The sequence below is a fragment of the Podarcis bocagei genome (assembly GCF_964188305.1).
Source record: "Podarcis bocagei genome assembly, chromosome: 3".
NCBI classification, from domain to species: Eukaryota; Metazoa; Chordata; class Lepidosauria; order Squamata; family Lacertidae; genus Podarcis; species Podarcis bocagei.
Window position 1 is genome coordinate 80,573,897 of NC_138127.1, and position 22,712 is coordinate 80,596,608.

The 22,712-nt window shown below is 41.6% G+C and overlaps 1 protein-coding gene across 6 annotated transcripts in view; it reads left to right on the top strand.

Moving 5' to 3' along the window:
- The first annotated feature begins 186 nt into the window (after positions 1-186).
- EPRS1 (glutamyl-prolyl-tRNA synthetase 1) overlaps positions 187-22,712 on the top strand; it is a 41,842-nt gene continuing 19,316 nt past the window's right edge. Inside the window, exons 1-17 of one of the 6 annotated variants that reach the window (XM_081185951.1) lie at positions 187-772; positions 3,191-3,275; positions 4,385-4,484; positions 6,257-6,413; positions 7,152-7,297; positions 8,551-8,645; positions 9,526-9,652; positions 10,558-10,750; positions 11,492-11,663; positions 13,001-13,234; positions 14,729-14,813; positions 15,648-15,707; positions 16,014-16,034; positions 18,521-18,631; positions 19,873-20,009; positions 20,752-20,959; positions 21,403-21,515. In XM_081185951.1, the coding sequence (XP_081042077.1) occupies positions 730-772; positions 3,191-3,275; positions 4,385-4,484; positions 6,257-6,413; positions 7,152-7,297; positions 8,551-8,645; positions 9,526-9,652; positions 10,558-10,750; positions 11,492-11,663; positions 13,001-13,234; positions 14,729-14,813; positions 15,648-15,707; positions 16,014-16,034; positions 18,521-18,631; positions 19,873-20,009; positions 20,752-20,959; positions 21,403-21,515 (2,087 nt within the window). In that variant the 5' untranslated portion in view covers positions 187-729. The remainder of the gene's footprint in view (positions 773-3,190; positions 3,276-4,384; positions 4,485-6,256; positions 6,414-7,151; positions 7,298-8,550; positions 8,646-9,525; positions 9,653-10,557; positions 10,751-11,491; positions 11,664-13,000; positions 13,235-14,728; positions 14,814-15,647; positions 15,708-16,013; positions 16,035-18,520; positions 18,632-19,872; positions 20,010-20,751; positions 20,960-21,402; positions 21,516-22,712) is intronic. The other 5 variants (XM_081185953.1, XM_081185955.1, XM_081185952.1 and 2 more) reach the window with 5 other exon arrangements.

Genomic DNA, 22,712 nt, shown 5'->3' on the forward strand with positions numbered 1-22,712 from the left:
GGAAACGTTCAATAATCTAAAAGAGTGATGATGAGGAATGTCCACCTAGGCCTAGCCTAGGAGGTTAATGGGAAAGTGAGGAGTATCTGCTATGAACCCTTACTATTGGTTAGAATTGCAACCTAAAATATAATAATAGTCATAGCCCATCAGTGACAATGACGCAGCATTGCCCATGCCCCATCTTCTTTACAGAAGACCATGGTTTGAAATGAAGGTCGCAGATTTTGCCCTTTCAGGCACCCGCTTTTGAAGAGGCTGCCAATATCTCAGCTGCCTCGGGGCTACTTGACAGCCCCCAAACCCGCCACGTGTGCCCTCGACAAGGATACTGTACAGGGCTGCGTGACGAGCAGCCATACGCGCTGCCAAACCCGCGCCTGCCACGTAACGTATGAAAAGCAATCGCGTGAAGGAATCGCCTCTCGTTCTTTTCTGAGGGGAGGAGCCGCGGCTGACAAGGCGAGAAGGGATTTACGGTTTAGGAGAAACGCGCTTCGAGAGTTACGGGGCTGTGGGCGGGGAAGAGCCTCTCGGCCTCCTCCGGGGAGGAAGACGCGCAGGCGTCAGGCCTTGTGACCAGCCGGGAGCCGAAGCAGGAGGCGGCGCTGCTGCCTCTACTCGAGAGGCGGGAGCAGAGCCGGGAAAGGGGAGGGCCGCGTCTTCAGCCTCGCTGCGAGTCGCCGCGCTCCTGCCCGGTCCTTTCTGCCTGCTGCTGCCGCCGCCGGAATGGCGCTGAGCTTGACGGTGAACCCCTCGGACGTCCCTCTCGGTAAGGGCTGCCCCTCTTTTCCGACACGGGATTTGGACGCGGGAGGAGGCCAGCGGGCAGCCCCTCCGGTGGCGCTGGTGGAGCGGGGCGTGTGGCTGCCATGTTGCGTCAGGCGGCGGCGGCGTCTCGCCCGTCCATTCATCCTCCCGCTCGCCCGCCTGGCAGCGGGGACGTTTCCAAAGCCAAGGGCAGAGCGAGACGCGCCTCGCCGCATTTCCACCCCATCTCTGGGCCGAGGGTCGAGGTGGGCGAAAGGGGACGGAGCAGGGGTGGTGGGCGAGGGGGGAGAGAGAAAGGGCTTGAGATGGTGGGAAGAGGCCGGCAAGGGCAGGCAGATGTGAAACTGGGAGCTCGAGAGCCAAATACCCAATCTGGAGTAACAACCATGCATGTGGAGACAGAACATACCCATAATCCACCTGCCAAAAATGAATTTGTAGTTGCCAGCTGCATTATTTTAAGTGGGAGCCTCCCTTCCCTTCAATGTATGCATAAGCAGGCAAAGGGAGAAAGGGGGTGGGCTGGTGGGTGGGCCGAGCTCGACTGAAAGGGGCTGACACGTGGCGCCGAGCTGGACAGCTGGAGGATCTTCTAATCTGAAGTATATATAGGCCACAAGCATCGGAACCTGGCATGCCTGGGACTCTGGATTAGTGATTCCTTCACGCCCTTCACAGCCACCCTGTTCAATAACAATCGGGGTCATCGAGAATAATGCAGGGCCACTTTGAGTGGCACCGGACTTAACCATCAGAAAAGGCACCTCATTCCTTCACTGTAGATCCTTACAGTCTATACGATGTGTAGATGCCATCAAGCAGAACCAAACCCAGGGAGTTGGTCCACGTAGTGCAAGAGAGAGAGAAAAAGTAAATTCTGAGCATCTCTATATATGAAATGCCATTTCGTTAGTGAATTGGCGCTGCTTTTAGACATAGTGGGGCGTAGCTCAGGAGGATTTTATGCTCAGTCATGGGATTTCTGAATTGTAATTATAGTTTCTCATCCTGCCTCCTGAAATAACTCCAGTGTAGTCTTGAATAACGTGTACTTGCCTGCAATAACACTCCTTAATAATACTGCAAATTCAGCATATTAAATATTGTACCATAAATATTGTTCTACTTAATATAAGTAAAGTTAAAACATTCATATTTTGCTGTGCAACTTGATCCTAAGAATGCTTACTGAGAAGTAAGCTCCACTAAAGCAAGTGTGCTTATGCTATGGACACAATGCAGGAAGATGTTCACCCAGAAAGAAAGCTTGTGTGTTCCTCTCTCTGTCCCTCTTTTTTAAAAAACCAAAATTGAAACCTTGACCTGAAATAATACAAGTGCATGAATCCTTAGTTGGACTGAGTTAGGCTGCAAGTCTTTGAGTCTAATGTAGAAAAACACTCAGTATTTTAACAGTGTGGTCCTATGCAAGTTTCTTCAGACATTCCTCTTAATTTTACAGGACTTGCACCAAATAATTTTGCCTAAGACTATTTAGAATTTGAACTTTAGTTTAATGCACACTTATTTGGTATATTGAAGCTAGTGGTACTTAAAGAAGTGTCAAAGCTGCACAATAACAAAATGATAAACGTAACTTAAGTGAACTTGAGGATCTTTTGTTTAGTTAGATTCACTAAGACTGTAACCTGGACTTACTGCCAAATAGACATGCATTGGATTTTTATGTTTTTAAAAATTAAGACAAATCTTGTAAATAAGCCACAAACAGTTACTAGCCTGAAATACTTGTTTTACTATCTTGCTGTGGGCTAGTAGAGGAGTGACAGAGTGCATTGCCTCCTGCAGCAGCCCTCTGCATTTCTAGCTGATTGTGAAGGAGGGGCTTCCCTCTGGCTGCTTGCTTGGGAGGAACAATAGGAAACTTCATCCCTCTTGCACCAGCCTACTCACCTGCAAGCAGTTCTTGTCACCTATAGCTACCAGGGGAGTGCTTAAAATCCAAGTATCCAAAATTTTTAGACAGATGTGACCTTAACAGCAGTCCTTGGAAGTTTAGAACTGTTAGTGTGTATTCCAGACAAACAGAATAGCTGCTTTAGGTTTAGGTTTAACCTGCTCTCATTGAAATCTGCAGGGCTTAAAGATAAAGATTTGTTTGGATCATGCATTTAGTATAGTGTTGTGGTTCAGCACTTTGAATTTTGAGATAGTGCTGTTAAGTGAATTTACAGCCATTCCCTACTGAGGTCATTACTGTAAACTAGTCAAGGCTTTCCCCCTTCTCTTCAACCCTAATTGCTGCCCAGAAATATCACCAGCAGGAATAAACTGATTTCTTTCCTGAGTATATCAATCTTCAAGTGATGAGGGAAGTATTGAGTTTAATCTCAATCCCTTCAAAAAATATGACTTATGAAATATTTCCTTTTTTTAATCAACAAATACTGTATTTTAGGAGCCTTGCTTACTGCAGAACATGTGAAGGATCATGTTAAAATTTCAGTTGAAGAAGGCCAAGAGAACATTCTACGGGTATCTGAGTAAGTGCCTTGTATCTTTGCCATTAGTGCTTTAAAAAGTCAATTTATATATTTATGCTGCTGAGTGGAGGGCAGAAGAAAGAGTAATATGATTTAATGGTTGCTTGTGGGTTGAATATTTAGCCATCTCACTTCTTTGCTCCTGTTTCACCTCTATCTTCGGTATTATAAAGCTATTATATGTGTTTGTATATATTCACATACTGCTCTTTTTTATTGCTACTTTTTATGTAAAAAACCTTTTATACTTTTGGCGAGCTTCAGTTCTTCATTGAACTGAGTTTGGAGTGGTATTAATAATAAAATAAATTTAGGAATTCTCCTGTTTGTAATTATTTTGTTTTTGCTATCTTTATTAGGCTTAGAATCCATTTTTATCTGTTTTAGCACCCAACAACTAAAATAGTAGTATTCTTACTGTAAACTAATTGATTTAAATCAGTTGTGCAATTTGTATTTCACTTCGCATCTTTTTCCCTCCTCCCCCAAACAATATTTCGTTGTAAATGGTTACCTCAATTTAGTTTGGTAAACATACTGGCCGTTTCACCACTCTTTGTCCCTTCTTCATATTAACAGTAAAGGGGCTGACACTGGTTGACTCATTTTTATGAGCTAGTTGTGAATAAGGTAGATACAGGGGCACCTTCCCCATCAAGAAGCATGGACCAGAGATGAGCAGCATCTGCCTCTCTTCATTTCAAGTAGAAAAATGCTAGTTTTTAAGTTCAGAATAATAAAAAGGAAGATTGCCCTGAGCATACACACACACACACACACACACACACACACACACACATATATATCCTGATTATTATTTTTTAAAAAACATTTTCATGTTGCCACCTTTCTTGCTTGTTAGTTAATTGAACATCATCAAACTTCCTATGGTTTTTCTCCTCAAGTAACGAACATTAGAGTAGCGCGGCAAATTATAAAGGTCTAAAAAGGGACAGGCACTTAATTGATTTTTTTTTTAATTTGGTAGAATGCCCATTAGTTTATTTAAAAATAGCTTACTATGCTGCTTTTATGATCCATCCTAATGCAATTGTATTTCAGTCTTGAGAAGCTCATGTATTTTTCTTTCTCCCCCCCCCCTTAAATAGTCAAGTTACATTTACAGATGTGAATTCCATAGCTCGCTATCTGGCTAGAATTGCCACATCTGCTGGATTATATGGATCTAATTTGCTGGAACACACTGAGGTATGAATCAATTGCTTATATTTGAGATTGCCTATTTGATTATTCCCCCTGCTATTTGATTAATACCTTAAATGTTGCAGAGTGTTATTAATTGAATGATGTGTAGGCTGTGTATTTAATATTTTCCTAATGGCAATGGGTGGTAATCAACTAAATTTTAGTTCAAAGTAAAGGTAAAGGGACCGCTGACCATTAGGGCCAGTCGTGACCGACTCTGGGGTTGTGGCACTCATCTTGCTTTATTGGCCGAGGGAGCCGGCGTACAGCTTCCGGGTCATGTGGCCAGCATGACTAAGCCACTTCTGGCGAACCAGAGCAGTGCACGGAAACGCCGTTTACCTTCCCACCGGAGCGGTACCTATTTATCTACTTGCACTTTGATGTGCTTTCAAACTGCTAGGATGGCAGGAGCAGGGACCGGGCAACGGGAGCTCACCCCGTTGTGGGGATTTGAACTGCCGACCTTCTGATCGGCAAGTCCTAGGCTCTGTGGTTTAACCCACAGTGCCACCCGCGTCCCTTAGTTCAAAGTAGTCCTACTTAAATTAGCGAATGCAATGCACGCTGTGTGCGGCTGTCCTTGAAAATGGTGCAAAATGCGGTGTCTTGACTCCTTCCTGGAACAGGATAGTGCCAATATGTTACTCCACTGTTGAAAGAATTTCACTGGCTGTTAATTAAGGTAAAGGACCTCTGACAGTTAAGTCCCGTTGCGAATGACTCTGGGGTTGTGGCGCTCATTTTGCTTTACTGGCCGAGGGAGCCGACGTTTGTCCGCAGACAGTTTTTCTGGGTCATGTGGCCAGCATGACTAAGCCATTTCTGGCGAAACCAGAGCAGCGCATGGAAATGCTGTTTACCTTCCCGCCATAGCGGTTCCTATTTATCTACTTGCGCTTTGACGTGCTTTCGAACTGCTAGGTGGGCAGGAGCAGGGACTGAGCAACGGGAGCTCATCCTGTCACGGGGATTTGAACTGCCGACCTTCAGATCGGCAAGCTCTAGGCTCTGTGGTTTAGACCACAGTGCCACCCACGTTAATTACCTACTAAGAAAAGCTCATTGTGTTGGTTTTAGTGTGGGAGGCATAGTACAGTGGTGCCTCGCAAGACGAAATTAATCCGTTCCGCAAGTCTCTTCGTCTTGCGGTTTTTTCGTCTTGCGAAGCACGGCAATTAGCGGCTTAGTGGCTATTAACGGCTTAGCGGCTATTAACGGCTTAGCGGCTTTAAGAAAAAGGAAACAAACTCGCAAGACGTTTCGTCTTGCGAAGCAAGCCCATAGGGAAATTCGTCTTGCGGAACGACTCAAAAAACGGAAAACTCTTTCGTCTTGCACGTTTTTCGTCTTGCGAGGCATTCGTCTTGCGAGGTACCACTGTACCTCTGGCAGGGGACTCATCGTGCTTCTTCTGGGGTGGTTTCTCCACCCTTGCACCCTACCCTGAACTAAGTTCCCCTGTGGCTCCTAGAAGCTGTCGGGGTGTGACAGCAGCCACACCCCAGGAGTGGCTTCAACTGGCTGGCTAAACCAGATGAGAATAGCCAATGGGTCTCAAACCCTCAGTGAGTTAGGGACCTCCCTTGCATGCGAAGATAGGCTCCAGCAGACTGAGTGGCTGAGACCTATAGTTGGTTTTCAGTAGATCTATGTTGAGTAAAACTTAGGTTAATAGCACCCAGTGTATGATTTTTGCTGTTGGCTATAAACAGCACTTTTATATAACTTGTTACAAAATATTTAAGCAAAAACATCTCCCTTCTTTTCCAAAGGTTGACCATTGGATGGAGTTCAGCACCACAAAGTTGTCGTCTTCCACCAGTTTTGCTTTAGCAGTTCAAGAGCTCAATAACTGCCTTTCTCTGAGAACTTATTTGGTTGGGAACTCTTTGAGTCTTGCAGATTTCAGTGTCTGGGCAACACTAAAAGGTAAATAATATAGAAAATGTGTTAAAATTGCAGTACCTTGATAACTACTCATTTATGTATTCACCAAAGTGTTAATATCTTTTGAAATTAAAATCCAAAGAATTCTCTTCTTATTTTTACATACTAGTAAATTTAGTGAGACCAGCCGTTTTTCTTCTTTTTGCTGTGGGAGATGTTCTGTAATTTTATTGTTTTAATGTAATGGCTGTTTTAAATAGATTGTTTTAATTAATAGTTGCTCTGGAAGCACTTTTAGGATTGAAGAGTTAAGATATAAATGTCAGATTAAATAACATATAATGTTTTGCATGAATTAAATTCTGCAGCATAATAGGTTGCACACCTCATTTTTGTTATATGAATGAAAGTAACTCTATTCATGGAAGGCTACAACCCATGAAATCTACAGATCTGTTACATTATTGTTTAAACAGCTTTTCCAACTGTGTTTTTACCATTTTTGCCAGTGAATTATTTTGTAATGTGCATACCATTTCCCCCCAAAATTGCATATGTTTCAGGAGAGCTGTACACCTGAACAGCTCAGTGAATGCCTCTATTCTGTGTCCTCCCTAAAATTATAGCGTAGAATTTGATTTTTTTCTATTGGTGTGTTCTCATAGCTGAGCTTCTAATATTGATCTGTGCTGATGTTTGGTGTGAATCATGTCAGTAAGAAATCTTGCCAAACTGTCTGCTTCCTAATGTTTAATAAAACATAGCTTTTCCCCCCAATAGGCAACAGTGCAGGGCAAGAGCTGTTACTTCATGGTAAAGCTCCAGTTCATGTAAAACGCTGGTACAACTTTCTTGAAACACAGCATGTTTTCCAGTCAGTAGGTTCCAGGTGGACTGTGGGAGCTGCTATCCCAAAGACTAAAATGGTAAGCTTTTTGCTGATTAGGCATTTCTGGCTCATATTCTACCAGAGTTCTGCCATCTAAGGGTGGATGTAAATGATTTTATCTGCAAAGTGCTGAGCAGAAAAGGTCACAATGGGCTGCTGCACATCTGAGACGCAAAAGATCTGAATCAGCAGTGTTGTTAGCATAGTTTTCAAAAGAAGAATGGGAGGAAATTAAAAGCTTGCTCATTACTTTGTGACTTTTCGGTTGGTTCTTATAAAAGGTATCGCACCACTGTTGCTTTTAGATTTTTTTTCTAGTAGACCAGCACAGCCAGCAGCAGTTTTTGTCTTTCTTTGCAATGTAGCCTATACAGTGGTACCTCGGGTTACATACGCTTCAGGTTACAAACTCCGCTAACCCAGAAATAGTACCTTGGGTTAAGAACTTTGCTTCAGGATGAGAACAGAAATCGTGCTCCGGCGGCATGGTGGCAGCGGGAAGGCTCATTAGCTAAAGTGATACCTCAGATTAAGAATAGTTTCAGGTTAAGAACGGACCTCAAGAACGAATTAAGTTCTTAACCCGAGGTACCACTGTATTGGATGTAGTGCTCAAAGTACAATAAAAAGCAAGTTAAAGAAACATGCATATTCAGTTTAGAATTGAACTGTTAAGATGCAAGCTTTAACTGATATAGTTGTGCCACTCTAACAACCTTGTCATGTTTCAGCTTAGGGATTTGCTCATAGTAGCAATCAGTGGGAAATGACAGGGACACTTATATGACCTCCTGTCACTGACTTCACTGTGTTTGCTGGGATGAGTAGGGAGGTCAGCATGGTGCAAACGTACCAGCAGGAGCTCTGGGTTGACTCCTTTGCTGCATTTGCACTGCACCAACCTTTCTGCTGCCTCACCCCTCTCCCTCCTGGTAAGCGCAGTGTTGTAACGGGAGATCAGATAAGCACCACCACTTCTCCCTGCTGACCACTGCTGTCTGTTCAGTAACAGAAAGATAATCCTGGAAGGTCCCCATTCTAAATGCTGGGGGCACAAGGGGGGGGGGGTAGAGCTGCCAGGGGAATGAGGTGGCAGAAAAATCCTCTTCCGCCAGCCGCCTTTTCTCTGGATCCAGCCCATTGAACTTGTGCTGCTGTTCGTAGAGCCCATCTCAGATAATTATTTACTCACTCAGTTGTTACTGCTAACTTAGCTTTCATAATAAAAGTCTGTGTGTTTCTGTTCTCAGTTTGTGATTTAATAATTTCATTCATTGTTTTAATTTTAAGGCAGCAGAGAAGAAGCAAGATGTTGGGAAATTCGTTGAACTCCCTGGAGCAGAGATGGGAAAAGTCATTGTTAGATTTCCTCCTGAGGCAAGCGGGTAAGTTGACATTTGTAAATTGGTGTGTGTAAGGACTTTTAAACCCATACTCCTTTTGCAGTGTGAAAGATAGAGAATGGATTTTCTCTTGTAATTTTCATAAGGAAAGGAGAATTTAAAAACCATGTTACTTTTAAATTACTTTTTAAAGCGTGTTATTTTGTATGAAACTGCTTATCTTTAGATGCCCTTCCCGGGTAACTGAAAAACGTATGTGACAAAAATTAGGAGAATAGAGTATATTTTGAGAGTTTGATTTCCGTCTCATTCTGTCCTGGGAAATCTCAGTGTTCTACAAGATTGCTGTTAGCTCACATTTCTTTTAATTGGAAAATGTAAAGATTCACAATATTTGTGTTTTATCAGTGAAATATTTTAGCTTACATGGGCCTGTATCGAAAGAACTGTGAGTGGAGCTTCACTTAGGGGATAGGGCTTTCCTTTCCTTGCTCCCTTCCTTCTGAAGCCTCTTGCACTTTTTTGAGCTTTTTTTTTTTGATGATAATCAGGCTATAGAATGGTTTTTGCCATATCAGTTATTGAGTATTGTGGTAGGCATTTGTCTTGAAAGTGATATAAAGTGTACCTTAAACAAAAGAATGGTGATGTGTACATGTGCAATTCCTAAGTCACTGACTTCAAACATTAACTTGGACTGAGTCCAAAAACAATTGGATTCTCTTCTCAAGAAGCTATGAAGTTATGACTGAAAGAAAAAGTTTTAAGTTGTTTTTTTATGTTAAACAAAACATACTTTACAGCAACAATTAAAGAAGGGAAATACTAATATTTTGCCTCTTCCTTTGGCGTGCTCTATGTTTTACTTTACTTTCCCCTTGTAGCCAACATTCTTTTCTTCTTGACATTCTTTTCTGCCTAGATACTTGCATATTGGACATGCAAAAGCTGCTCTGTTGAATCAGCACTACCAGGTCAACTTCAAGGGTAAACTGATCATGAGGTTTGATGATACAAATCCAGAAAAAGAAAAAGAAGATTTTGAAAAGGTATCGTTTCATAATGATATCTCATTCTGGGTCTCTGATTGTTTTGATTTCTATACAGTTCTGTTTGTTAACTATGGAGTGGGTGGGGACACCTCACATAACACAAAGGATATCATTCACACAGGTGCTTTAGGAATAGCCTGGGGCTGAGCCTAAGTCCTTTCCACCCAAATGTTGTCCTTGCTTTTCAGCAGACAGTTGGCTGTTTGGCCTCACCTATGTGCTTCTAGGCTTTCAAAAGTTATCTTGGGTGATGTGGGATGAAACAACAGAGAAGAAAAGCTCATTACACTGAAATAAAATATGAACAGAGTTAGAGAAGATCTCTCTCTTAGGATTTATTTGATTTACAATGCTAACTATGGAATAAACATTAGTACAGAGCCTGATTCATTGTGAAGCGGGGCTTCTAAAAAGTGTTTTTTAAAAGACCACATTGATAGCAAATGAAACCTCTCATTGACTCTCTCACCCGAATGCATATGCATTAATAGTGCTAAGAAGCCCAGTGGGCTTGCTATAATTGCACTGAGGATCTTGTTCTTCACTTTGATGGCTCTGGTTCCCACCTAAGATGACCTATTCAGAAGGAAACAGTGGCTAATGGTATCAGAAGGTACCAAGAGGTTGAAATTGCCAGTGAGATCTAGGATATCCTCATGCACAATACAGAAATGCAGAAATTGTTATTCTCTGGATTAATTAAGCATTTAGAAAAAACTAAATTGACATAGTAAGATTTCAAAGTTCTTTTATAGAGCTCTTTAAGCAACCGCAACCCCCAAAGACCTACTGGATCAGGTGAAAAGACAGATCAGGTGTAAAAGGCAAGATCTGTCTGTGAGAGGACTTCATACTAGGATTTTTGTATATCAAGTTAATCCTTTCAACATTTATATCTTCAGGTTATCTTGGAAGATGTTGCAATGCTGCACATCAAACCAGACCAATTCACATACACTTCGGATCATTTTGAAACAATAATGAAATATGCTGAGAAGCTCATTCATGAGGGGAAGGCTTATGTAGATGATACGCCCGCAGAACAAATGAAAATGGAACGAGAGCAAAGAACAGAGTCCAAGCACAGAAATAACTGTAAGATGCTTTGTCTGGCTTCCATCTCTATTTGCTTTGTTAATTAGTTGCTTAGTTGTTGTTACTATTGTTGTTGTTGTTGTTGTTGTTGTTGTTGTTGTTGTTGTTGTTATCATCATCATTTATTAAATTTGAATACCACATAAAAATACAAAATGAGAACCCAAAATACATAACAATAACAAAAACAAATCAATAACTCCCTTCCCACCAACACATTTAGAAGGACATAGAATGCTAATCAGCCCAAGGCCTGGTTGAAGAGGAATATTTTTGTCTGGTGTGTAAAGATATGTAATGAAGGCACCAGGTGAGTCTCCTTCGGAAGAGCATCCACAAATGGGGAGCCACTGCAGAAAAGGCCCCTTATTGTATTGCCACCCTCTGGACCCTCTCATGGAGGAGGCACACCAAAATGGGCCTCAGATGATGATCTCGTTAATTTTTTGCATATCAGGTTAAAAGGTCATCGTGTTGTAGATCTGGGAAGGACCTCTGTCTGAGATCCTGGAGAGATGCTGCCAGTGAGAAGAGACAATAGTAGCTAAATAAATCAATGGAATTTCAGATGAGAAAACGTTAAACCCTTTAGTTAAAGTCATTGCCAAAATGCCTGCTAGGCTAGAGTTGCTGTCAGTTTTAGCTCCATTCTTGTTGGAGACGTCTTACTTTTGGTAAATAATATTTCATAGTACCAGAGCTGGGTTATTAAATCTGAACTGAATCTTTGCCGTTTTATAGCTGTTGAGAAGAACTTCAAAATGTGGGAGGAAATGAAAAAGGGGACGGAATATGGGCAGACCTGCTGTCTACGAGCAAAAATCGACATGAGTAGTAACAATGGATGCATGAGGGACCCAACTCTTTATCGTTGCAAAAACCAGCCACATCCACGAACAGGAAATAAGTACAAGTATGTGCTAAGAAATGGGACTTGCAATTCACTTAGTGATAGGGCCACTTACAGTGAGATTAGTAGTGGGCCTTAGGCTACTGTGCTCTCAGTTGCAGAATGAGAGACTCTCCCAGTCCTTCTTTCAGTGCACAGGGAGGGAAGCAAACCAGATGTCATTACCTGCAAACCAGCACTCATGGTTTGTTTCTCCATTAACAAACCACAAGAGCTGTTTCACATGTCGTGCCAAGCCAACTTCTGGTTTGTTTCCTCCTCAGCATGTTGAAGGAAAGACCGGGGAGGATTGACTCGTGAATTTTAGAAGTGTTGCCCAGCACATTCATATTCTTGCTAAACCATTCTTAAAATTTAGCAATGGTTTCTCATTAAGTGTGGATGGGGCCATTGAATTGGTGTCTTTATCTCTGGCCCTTTATCAAATTAAGTTGAGTTTTGCTTTGCCTGATGAAATCCCAACAGTGTTATGGAAAACCTCCTCTTTTCACAGCAGCTTCTGGCCTTGCCAGCATAGCTTTGTCTGATTAAAACCCTGGGCAGAGATAACATTTTGCGGGGATTCCATCCTAATACTGCTGTGGACTGGGGATGCACTTTCCAGGGAGAATTAGAGAGCGGCTTCTTAACCCTTCCTTCCGCCTTTTAATCTCTTTCTACTCCCTCCCAAATCTGAACTGGGAAGTGAACTGGGAAAAAGCACACTGTGTGTGTATGGTTTGCTGGGATTGGAAGCCATGGAAGATGTTAAGTATTCTCCCTTGCAGGTGGCCCCCTGCTCCCCCCCACATTCTTACTATCTCAGTAAAAAGGGATTTGGGGTAATAACGGGGTTTCACCCTATTAATTTTTTGCTCCAAAAAAGCTTGCTTTATGAACTGACATTTAACAGTTCCAGCTGGGCTCAACCCTCTACTATCAGTGACCTCAAAAGAAAAACCTTCCTATTTTCTCTTTCACTTTTTCATTCTGGAAAAGCAGTTCCTAGAACTAGCTCATTTCCTATAATTACTGTGGAACTAGCTCACTCACTATAACTACTGGGTTTGTGCTGTAATGTTAAAGTTTTGCTTCTGTTATATATTTAACAGAAGCAAAACCTGAACATTACAGCACAAGCACTTTGAGAACAAAGGTACAACTGTACAGTATAGTGTTTGAGCTTGGTTTTAAGATAGTGGAAAGTTCTTTTTTTCTCTTTCATTAACAGTAGTCATCACAACAGGCTAAATCTTTCCGTTGCTTTAGAGATTGTTTATTAAATTTATTAATAGTGTGTGCAGTGCTCAACACTTTCAATGTGCACATGAAGCTTACTTGCATTTTTTCTTACATTTCAGCATTTATCCCACGTATGATTTTGCCTGTCCCATAGTTGACAGTATTGAAGGTGTCACTCATGCATTAAGAACAACAGAATATCATGACAGAGATGAACAGTTCTACTGGATTATTGAAGCCTTGGAAATAAGAAAACCATATATCTGGGAGTACAGCCGCTTAAACCTCAACAACACTGTATTGTCTAAAAGGAAGCTCACTTGGTTTGTCAATGAAGGGCTAGTGGATGGCTGGTATGTTAAAGGAGTTAAACTTGGTAGGAATTATGCAGGTGTTTATACATGTGCACATTTGTTTTGCAATCTAATCAGTGTATAGATAATTTTTCATAAGCAGTATCTTACACTAAAAATAAATTTTGTAATTTTTTTTAATTTACAAAAATTACTCCAAAGAATGAAGAAATTAACAGGTTTACAACTTGCTCGATATCGTGTTAGTCAGTATATTTTAAATACCTTTGCTCAGTCTTTTCATCCAACAGCTTTTCTTAACTGTTGGTGTTAGACTTTCAAACTCAGATAATCAGCGTTCAGAATTATTAGCTTTAATAATAATAATAATAATATAATTTATTTATATCCCACCCATCTGGCTGGGTTTTCCCAGCCACTCTGGGCAGCTTCCAACAAAATATTAAACTACAATAGTCCGTCAAACATTAAAAGCTTCCCTAAACAGGGCTGCCTTCAGATGTCTTCTAAAAGTCTGGTAGTTGTTTTTCTCTTTGACAGCTGGTGGGAGGGCGTTCCACAGGGCGGGTGCCACTACCGCAAAGGCCCTCTGCCTGGTTCCCTGTAACTTGGCTTCTCGCAGCGAGGGAACCGCCAGAAGGCCCTCGGTGCTGGACCTCAGTGTCCAGGCAGAATGATAGGGGTGGAGTTTTGTGCTCGGTTTTGTGATGAGCAATGTTTGAATATGTAGGTTCAAAGTAGGGAACGTGTGTGGGTCTCCCCACACTCTTCTTTTCATGTAATCTTTCCTTTTCAACTGAGGTTTCAAACCTGGGGAACAGAATGTGGCAGAAATCTACCTAATAGTAACAAAAACCATGCAAAAGGAATGGTGGATTAATTTACTTTTCCATGGCCACCTGCACAATTATTAGTACTACATTAATCAGCTTAACCAGATTGAGTTTTTCTTCACGTCACTTGTATACCCAAAATATATGATTGGAAGGATGCTTATTCCTCTCAAGTGTCATTGTTGACAACTTTTTGCTACATATAAATTAAGCAAAATGAGTAGAAATCTCCAAAAAGAAGAGAGTTAAAGTCTCAGAAATTTTGGTATGAATGTTATTAACATCCCTTGGGTAACTATGTAATTATTTAAGAAATCAATGGCACAATGCATGCATTGCTTATGTTTGTTGAAAAATTACTGTTACTTTCTGATATAGTGTTTTAGATATACATTGTATCATTTTCAGTAAAACAATTTCCAGCAAACACTCTTCTGGCCCTTAGATTGATCTGTGCTTATGGGATGCCTTCTGTTCTTGGGAAAAAGACCCAAGAATTAAGCAGGTTGCTATGAATTCATCAAAGTTGATATCACAGCTTTTGCAGGATAAAATAAAGATGTGCAGGCTGTTGGAGAGCCAAAATAAAAAGAGAATTTTAAGAATCCTCTCTTCCAAGTTTATTCAACCCTATACATAGGCTTCTTGATATTGTCACAGTTTTGCACTGTTAAATTAAGCAGAAATTCCTTTCTATTAGGGATGACCCAAGATTCCCAACTGTGCGTGGTGTCCTAAGAAGAGGCATGACAGTTGAAGGACTGAAACAGTTTATTGCTGCACAGGTAGGTGGTTGCATGTCCACTCTCCCTTCAGCTTCCCTTTGCAGATCTAGTTACAGGTAGGTAGCCGTGTTGGTCTGCTGTAGTCGAAACAAAATAAAAAAATTTCCTTCCAGTAGCACCTTGGAGACCAACTAAGTTTGTTATTGGTATGAGCTTTTGTGTGCATGCACACTTCTTCAGATGCACACGAAAGCTCATACCAATAACAAACTTAGTTGGTCTCCAAGGTGCTACTGGAAGGATTTTTTTTTTTATTCTGTAGATCTAGTCATTTTATAGATGAGTCCTTTCAAGAACATCAGGAAAGTCTTCCTCTTGTGACTTTGATTGTTCAGTTGTCCAATCCATGGGTAGCCTTTTACATGTTTTTGGGCTATATCTCCCATAGTACTACCAACCTTACTGTGAAGCATGGGCCACTCCTTCTCTGAGATAATCTACCGGGGACCATAGGATTATGATTTAAAGAAGTTGGTACACCATATTAATATTTGGAAAATAACAATACATCAAATAACTATAGCATGTTCAGTATCTAACTGGACAATTGATCCATCTTTAATTTACCCTCAGACTTATACCTGAAACTTTTAAGAAAGCATAGTGTGTTAAAGAAGATTGTCTCTATTTTGCAACAAAGAATGATTACTTATTGATGGATTCCTCCCACCCTCACCCCAGCAAGTCACTTATTTCTAGTCCTGAGGGAGGATTTTTTTTTTGTAAAGAAGTAAGGTTGTGGAAGAGAATGGTTAAAGTAAATACAACAAATAACACCATCAAGATTTATGGCCTTTCTTTCTCCTATCCCCCTCTTCCCATTATATTTTACAGGGCTCTTCTCGATCAGTTGTAAACATGGAGTGGGATAAAATTTGGTCATTTAACAAAAAGGTACATGCTCCCCCATTTTGATCTGATGACATTTCTGATTGACACCTGGTCTCTTGTTGCTGGTTGTGAACCCAGCGTTCTTTGGAATGCTCTTCAAAGACTAGCTAATGCAGTATGTTGCATCACCTTGCTCCTCATCTTCAGGAAAATGGAATGTCCCCTCTTGCTAACCAGGGCTAACACTAATCTTGCTGACTTCTGCCAGTCTGATACTGAATTGTTGTTCTTGAATTGTGTGGGAGATAATGATATTTTGCTAATGTAAACTCTGATGAAAATTCTGCATTTCATTTTTCTGCTTTCAAGCTGCGAGCTATCTGTAAGAAGGTATTACTTAACGCTTTTTCTGCCTTAGCATATAGCTTACAGTATTGTAAGCATACATAGCATAAGCCATCACTGTGCAACTTCTCATAGCACAACCACGTTTGCTTACATAACAAGAGCTGTGTATTTCCATCTTAAAATGCATTATTCCTGTTCTAAAGGGGAAATAATGATCTGAGTCTGAATTTCTCAACGGAGAAGAAAGTGTCACTTTTAATTTACAATGCTGGACATACTGCCTTTCTGCAGTGTACTGAAGGCGTTAACATTTTCTCTCTCAGACAGCAAGTAAAGCTCTTCTGATGTGTCTTAATTTAGCATCAAATAAGGAATACTGCATCTTGACATGGTTAGTTGCTTCTTTGGCAGCAGATGCTTGGACACTATAATAAGGCGAACTGTTTGTGTCTGTCTGCACAACTCTGTGGCTGTTCTTATTCTTTTAACTTGAGTCTGGATTTTTGCTTGTTTTCAAGGAGGCTTGCCCCAGAACTAAGTATTTGCTTGCCTGGCATGTGTCTTGTATTATCCTAAAGCCCTTCTCATTTGTTCTCTTTATTTTATATGAGGGATTATCAATTGGTTCTTTTTGTTGCTGCATAGATGGACACTAGTGCGTCAAACAAATTTATAAACACCATTGGCCTTAAATTTATGTTGTTGTTCACTTCTTGGCACTGTATGCTGCCTTATGCATTCACCCTGGGGCAAGAGTGAAAGCGAAGGCATTGAATTGGTTTGTAGGACCAAGTATTCAGCTACTGAGAAAGCAAAAATAATGAGTCAGTAGCACTAGAGAAAAGCAAACTCTTAACAGTTAGATTAATTCAAGAATACCCGAATAACCTCTGTTTGTTAGTGCAGTCAACAAACTGCGCTGGTTAGCTGTGGGGCAGTTAAAGTTTTGCTTTTTTGTGAATACTGATAAGAAAATTATACCTCTGCACACCTATTAAAAAGTAACACAAGTGTTGCTGATACCTGGATCTAATCCAAAATCAGATTATTGAATTTGGACTCCTGGGGAGCCCAGATCCATGGTGTCAACAATTTCATTGTGTTTCTTATTGATAAGTGGAAATATGAGTGATGTGTGTTTCAAGTACTTCCAACTAGTTAGCATCCATATCAATAGTAGTGTGTATGTTGTTTCACTTCTAGTACGAAACCTGTTTTAGTTAATTTTCTCCTGCAACACTATTCTACTCATGGCCCTAGCATTTGGGAAAGCAGAATGTAGGATATTTCCTTAGAAGTCGCTGTTTTCACGTGTAACCTAAAAATAAATAAATAAATACTGCCCTCAGATTTCTCTCCCCGATGAGCTAGTTTTGTATGTGTGTACATCATTTCTCCATTCCTTTACTAGCCTTAATACCTCCAACTAGTACAAAGTAGCAAGGCCTTGTAAGCGAGACTGGAAAGCCTAAACCGATAAAGAAGCAAGTGCAGTAAAAGCAGAAGCAAAAATACCTGGAAGCTGTTCTGTTTGAGTTGTGAATAGAGTAGAAAACTATTTTGTCAGTAATGCGAGAGAGGAGAAGCTATTATTGAGTTCATTGCTGTGATGTTGCCTTATTATAGTGATCTAACACTGTTGTTAGGAGCAGTCGGTGGGGTGTGGGAGCATGGAGCCACCTTCTCAACAGGTGTTGCCGCAGCTTGATGCGGAAGTGTGACAATGAGGCCAGGGTTTCTCAGGAGCACCGGTGGGAGTACCAGATTGACTCTGTCAGCACACCCACACTGTCCCTAAATTACCACAGTCATCCCACCCACTTTTCCCCGCACCATCCTAGTAAGCAGTAGTGATACTGCTCTTGGGAGAGTGACTCCATGCCCCCTGCCCTGCCATGTGGCTGCTCCTGGCTTTTTTGAATAATGGTGATGCCAGAAAACATACTTTACGGAAGAAATTCACAGGAAAAAAGTGAAATTATGGAATTGTGTCCTGTGTTGATAATAACTAAGGGTGAAATCTATTGTTCTTTAAAAAACTGATCCCGTGAGTTTAGCATAATTGCACACTAAGGCTTCACTCTTACACACATTTACTTAGAAATAAACTGCATTGAAACTCAAGTAGGGTTTGCTTTTTAGCATGCATACATTGGCTTATCCTGTAAGACTTAAGCCAACATTCAGAGTTACCTGTAATCTACACAGGTATTACTAGGATTTTTACTTGCTTTATGCCCAGAACTATAACATTTATTGCCCTTACTATATATGTAAAGTTTTAGATGATTTCTAAACCAGAGGTATCCGTTTTTTGTGTGGAAGGCCAGGAGAGTGTGTCACTCTTGTGGATTTTGAGCTACTCTTTTCTTATTGACCAAAGATGCAGTAACACAAAGAATACCAGTTAATATTCCTAAATGATGCATACACTTTTTAGTTCACATAACTCTGATTTTTTTTATATAAAAATCTGTTCTGGGAGTACTGAATAGATGTGATTATTTTTGGTTATTCTTGGTATGTAGGTTATAGATCCTGTGGCACCTCGCTACACCGCTTTGCTGAAGAATGAAGTAGTCACAGTAAACGTTCCTGAAGCTCAAGAAGAGATGAAAGAAGTCGCCAAGCATCCAAAGGTTTGCTAGTTAGTTGTTTTGACACTGTAATGCAGATAGTTAAAACAGAGAACTTGTGTAGTATTCCCAAGTTTGCCTGAAACCATTCTTCCACACTGCCAAAATGTAACAAAGGAAAAGTAAGATTAGTTAGCTCATGGATGGCAGAGCTAATGAAAGAGTAAAATGGGAGTGCAAGGTGACATTATATGCTCTTTAGCTCTATGGGAAAGATCTTGAGAGAAAACAGTTTTTATTTTAGAGTTGGGATGTATGTGCTGAGGCATGTTGAGCGAGCCCCTGGACTTTTAATTGTCTAATACACCCTGGCACATCCCCGAACCAGGGAGAACACTGTGCCAGCCCTGAAGCTGGGGGACCTATCAGCAGAGGCGGGAAATAGGAAGGGGACCCCCTTCACGTTTCCATGCGCTGGTCTGGTTCGCCAGAAGCAGCTTAGTCATGCTGGCCACATGACCCAGAAGCTCCCTCGGCCAGTAAAGCGAGATGAGCGCCGCAACCCCAGAGTCGGCCACGACTAGTCCTAATGGTCAGGGGTCCCTTTACCTTTACCCCCCCCTCACATCTTTTGCCTTTCTGGCTTGAGCGTAGCAGTTCTCCCTCCCCAGGCAAGTAGGATGGACCAGCTCATAGTTTAAACCATCTCATTGCGATCCAAAGAAGAATTCACATTAATAGCAAACTCTCCTAAGCTCAGCATTTGTGTATTCTAGGATGGATTGGTGTGTTATAATCTAAAGCAAAAGCCTGCAGTGCAACCCTAACTATGTCTACAGTAGTGCCTCGCAAGACGAAATTAATCCGTTCCGCGAGTCTCTTTGTCTAGCGGTTTTTTCGTCTTGCGAAGCAACCCTCTTAGCGGATTAGCACTATTAGCGGTTTAGCGGCTATTAAAGGCTTAGCGGCTATTAAAGGCTTAGCGGATTAGCGGCTAAAAGGCTATTAGCGGCTTAGCGGCTTAGAAAAAGGGTGGGGAAAGCAAAAAAAAATCAGAACACTCGCAAGACGTTTTCGTCTTGCAAAGCAAGCCCATAGGGAAGATCGTCTTGCGAAGCAGCTCAAAAACGGAAAACCCTTTCGTCTAGCGTGTTTTCCGTCTTGCGAGGCCTTCGTCTTGCGGGGCACCACTGTACTTAGAAGTAAGTTCTATGAGTAAGTGGAGCTTATTGTCAGGCACGTGTTAGGATTGCAGCCTTAACCAAGCATCTGGGTAAGTTCTTTTCTTTCTCGTTAACATGCAGAATGCTGAGGTTGGCTTGAAGTCTGTATGGTACAGTCCTAAAGTGCTGATTGAAGGCGCAGATGCAGAGACGTTGACAGAAGGAGAGATGGTTACATTTATTAACTGGGGCAACATAATCATCACCAAAATACACAAGTAAGTTTCTGGATCTTGGAACAAGCTGGGAAGTTGAATTCCATTGTCGAGAATTTTATTGGGAACAAGAGGTCTGGCTTTTTAAACATTGAAGTAAAGTATGTAATGGATGGGACTGTTAACACTGCAAGCACAGTTCTGTTATCTGTCTCTGCCACCTCATTGCAACCTTCTGCACCTCCAGAAGCTGTTCTTGGGGGTTCAGGGGATTGTTAGGACATGCTGCAAGGGAGCTGCAACTGCGGGGCAGCAAGCAGAAATTGCATAAGTTGAAGTGACATCTCACAATAGATCCAGCAGAGTGTAGCTTGACTGTTGACTGTGATGGTAGAGGTCCAGCGCCGAGGGCCTTCTGGCGGTTCTCTCACCGTGAGAAGCAAAGCTACAGGGAAACAGGCAGAGGGCCTTTTCGGTAGTGGTGCCCGCCCTGTGGAACGCCCTCCTATCAGATGTCAAAGAGATAAACAACTACCTGACATTTAGAAGACATCTGAAGACAGCCCTGTTCAGGGAAGTTTTTAATGTGTGACATTTTAATGTATTTTTAATCTTTGTTGGAAGCTGCCCAGAGTGGCTGGGGAAGCCCAGCAAGATGGGTGGGGTACAAATAATAAATAAATTATTTATTTATTTAAACTTCTCTATGCAAAGCAAGTTAACTTCATGCCACTGATATAACCTAGATACTGTACCAGTCATTTATTTGCACTATTTAATCACAGTGTGTTCTGCTTCCGTGTAGGAACTCCGCTGGGAAAATCACATCTATTGATGCTAAACTAAATTTGGAGAATAAGGACTACAAAAAAACTGCTAAGATCACCTGGTTGGCAGAAACTCCTCGTGCTCCTCCCATCCCTACTGTCTGTGTCAACTATGAACACTTGATCACCAAACCAGTCCTGGGCAAAGAGGAAGATTTCAAGCAGTATGTCAACAGAAATAGCAAGGTAGCTTGCAACATGTCACCTATTTATATTATTATTACATTTTTGAAATTTCTCTCGTACTTCAAGGAGCTCAAATATGGTCTCCCCACTCCCTCCCCCTGGACTTTTTTCTACCATAGTAAACCTGCAATTTAGCTTAGGTTGGGTGATTGTGACTAGCCCTCAAAATCACACAGTAAGCTTTGTGGTAGGGTCAATATTTGAGCTGAAGTCTTCCTAATCAAAACCCGACACTATAGCCACTATACCATATTGGTTGTGTGCCTGCTTTTCTTCCTTTTAGATATTGGCTTTCCAAATGAGTTGCCATATTGTAGATTGGGGGCTTTCAATATTCACCTGGGCTGGCCTCACTCTTGCAATGCCACTAGGCTAATTCTTAGCATATGTACTATGTTGTTCATGGGATGTAATACTTGACTTGATTTTTAACCTGTTTACAGCAAGAAGAATTGATGTTAGGTGATCCTTGCCTTAAAGATCTGAAAAAAGGAGATATAATACAGATTCAGAGAAGAGGCTTTTATATTTGTGATCAGCCATATGAGCCTATTAGGTGAGCATCTGGAAACTCATTCCTTTTGTTTATCCATTTGGTATGCTCTGCCATAGAATTAGATAAGTGTGTTATGGCCATTACAGAGTTTCACAGCCCAAATTCCCATTTTTATACTCATATTCCAAACGTTCCTGTTTTGCCAGATACAAAATTAGAGGCTTGTGGAATGCATTTTGCAAAAGTAAATGGAGCAGAATGATTATAAAAGTGTGTGTGTAGCTCTTGTGTGTACTCTTGAACAAACTGAACAGCAGGCAGCCTGTTCTCTGTAATATCAGGCTGTATATTTCCCCGTCTCATTTGTTGAACCACGCAGATGACAAAATGTAAAGGTTTTATCTGTCCATTATTATTATACTCCTAACTCCATTTTAGCATACTACTATTGTTGCACTGAATTTTCATGAGGCTTGACATTTCACCACAATAGTTGGACTTTTTGGTGTTTGCCTTCTATTCTTCTGCACATTTCACCAACACACATACCAGTTGACAGCCATCGAACCCCTGATATGTCGGCACTTCATGGAAAAAAACGAGGAAATGCATCCTGCTATCCTCAGGCAACTAGGCCATTACTCTCTGGCATATCATATTGTGCTGAAAGTCACCACTCTTCAGCCTAATCCAGCGCTCGGCACTCATTGCTATGCCTGACTGGATGGAGATGCATGCTTTGGATATGCATCTGGGGGTGCATCCCACTGAAAATAGGGCAGTGCAGAGCGACAGGTAACTGGCCTCACTCCAGGCAATCGGCTGAGATACTTGTTGACCTTCCCGTCTGCGTCTCCCGGCAGGATACAGGCAAGGCCATAAATCGGCGATCCTCCTCAAACGTGAGAAGAACACACCCTCTCCTCCCTCCTCCCTGCTTTCCCCCAGGGAGGGGAAAAGAGACAGACAGGAGGCTATTTACATGTCTTTATTCCTGTCATTTCAGCAGTACAGAGAAACGTGTCTGCACTCTCCAGACTCCAGCAGTAGAGTCACAACTCCACCCCTGTACTTCCAGTACAGGTCAGATGACACTCTGAGCTAACATCCGGTGCTCAGTACAGAGAATAGACTGCCCCTTTTCCCCAATAGTACAGTTCCAGACACCAACATCCTGTTTTGCATTCCAGCCACCTGCAGTTGGCTTTTGCATTGCTGCTTTTATCTGACATGGAATGCAGAGGTTGGCCATCTGCA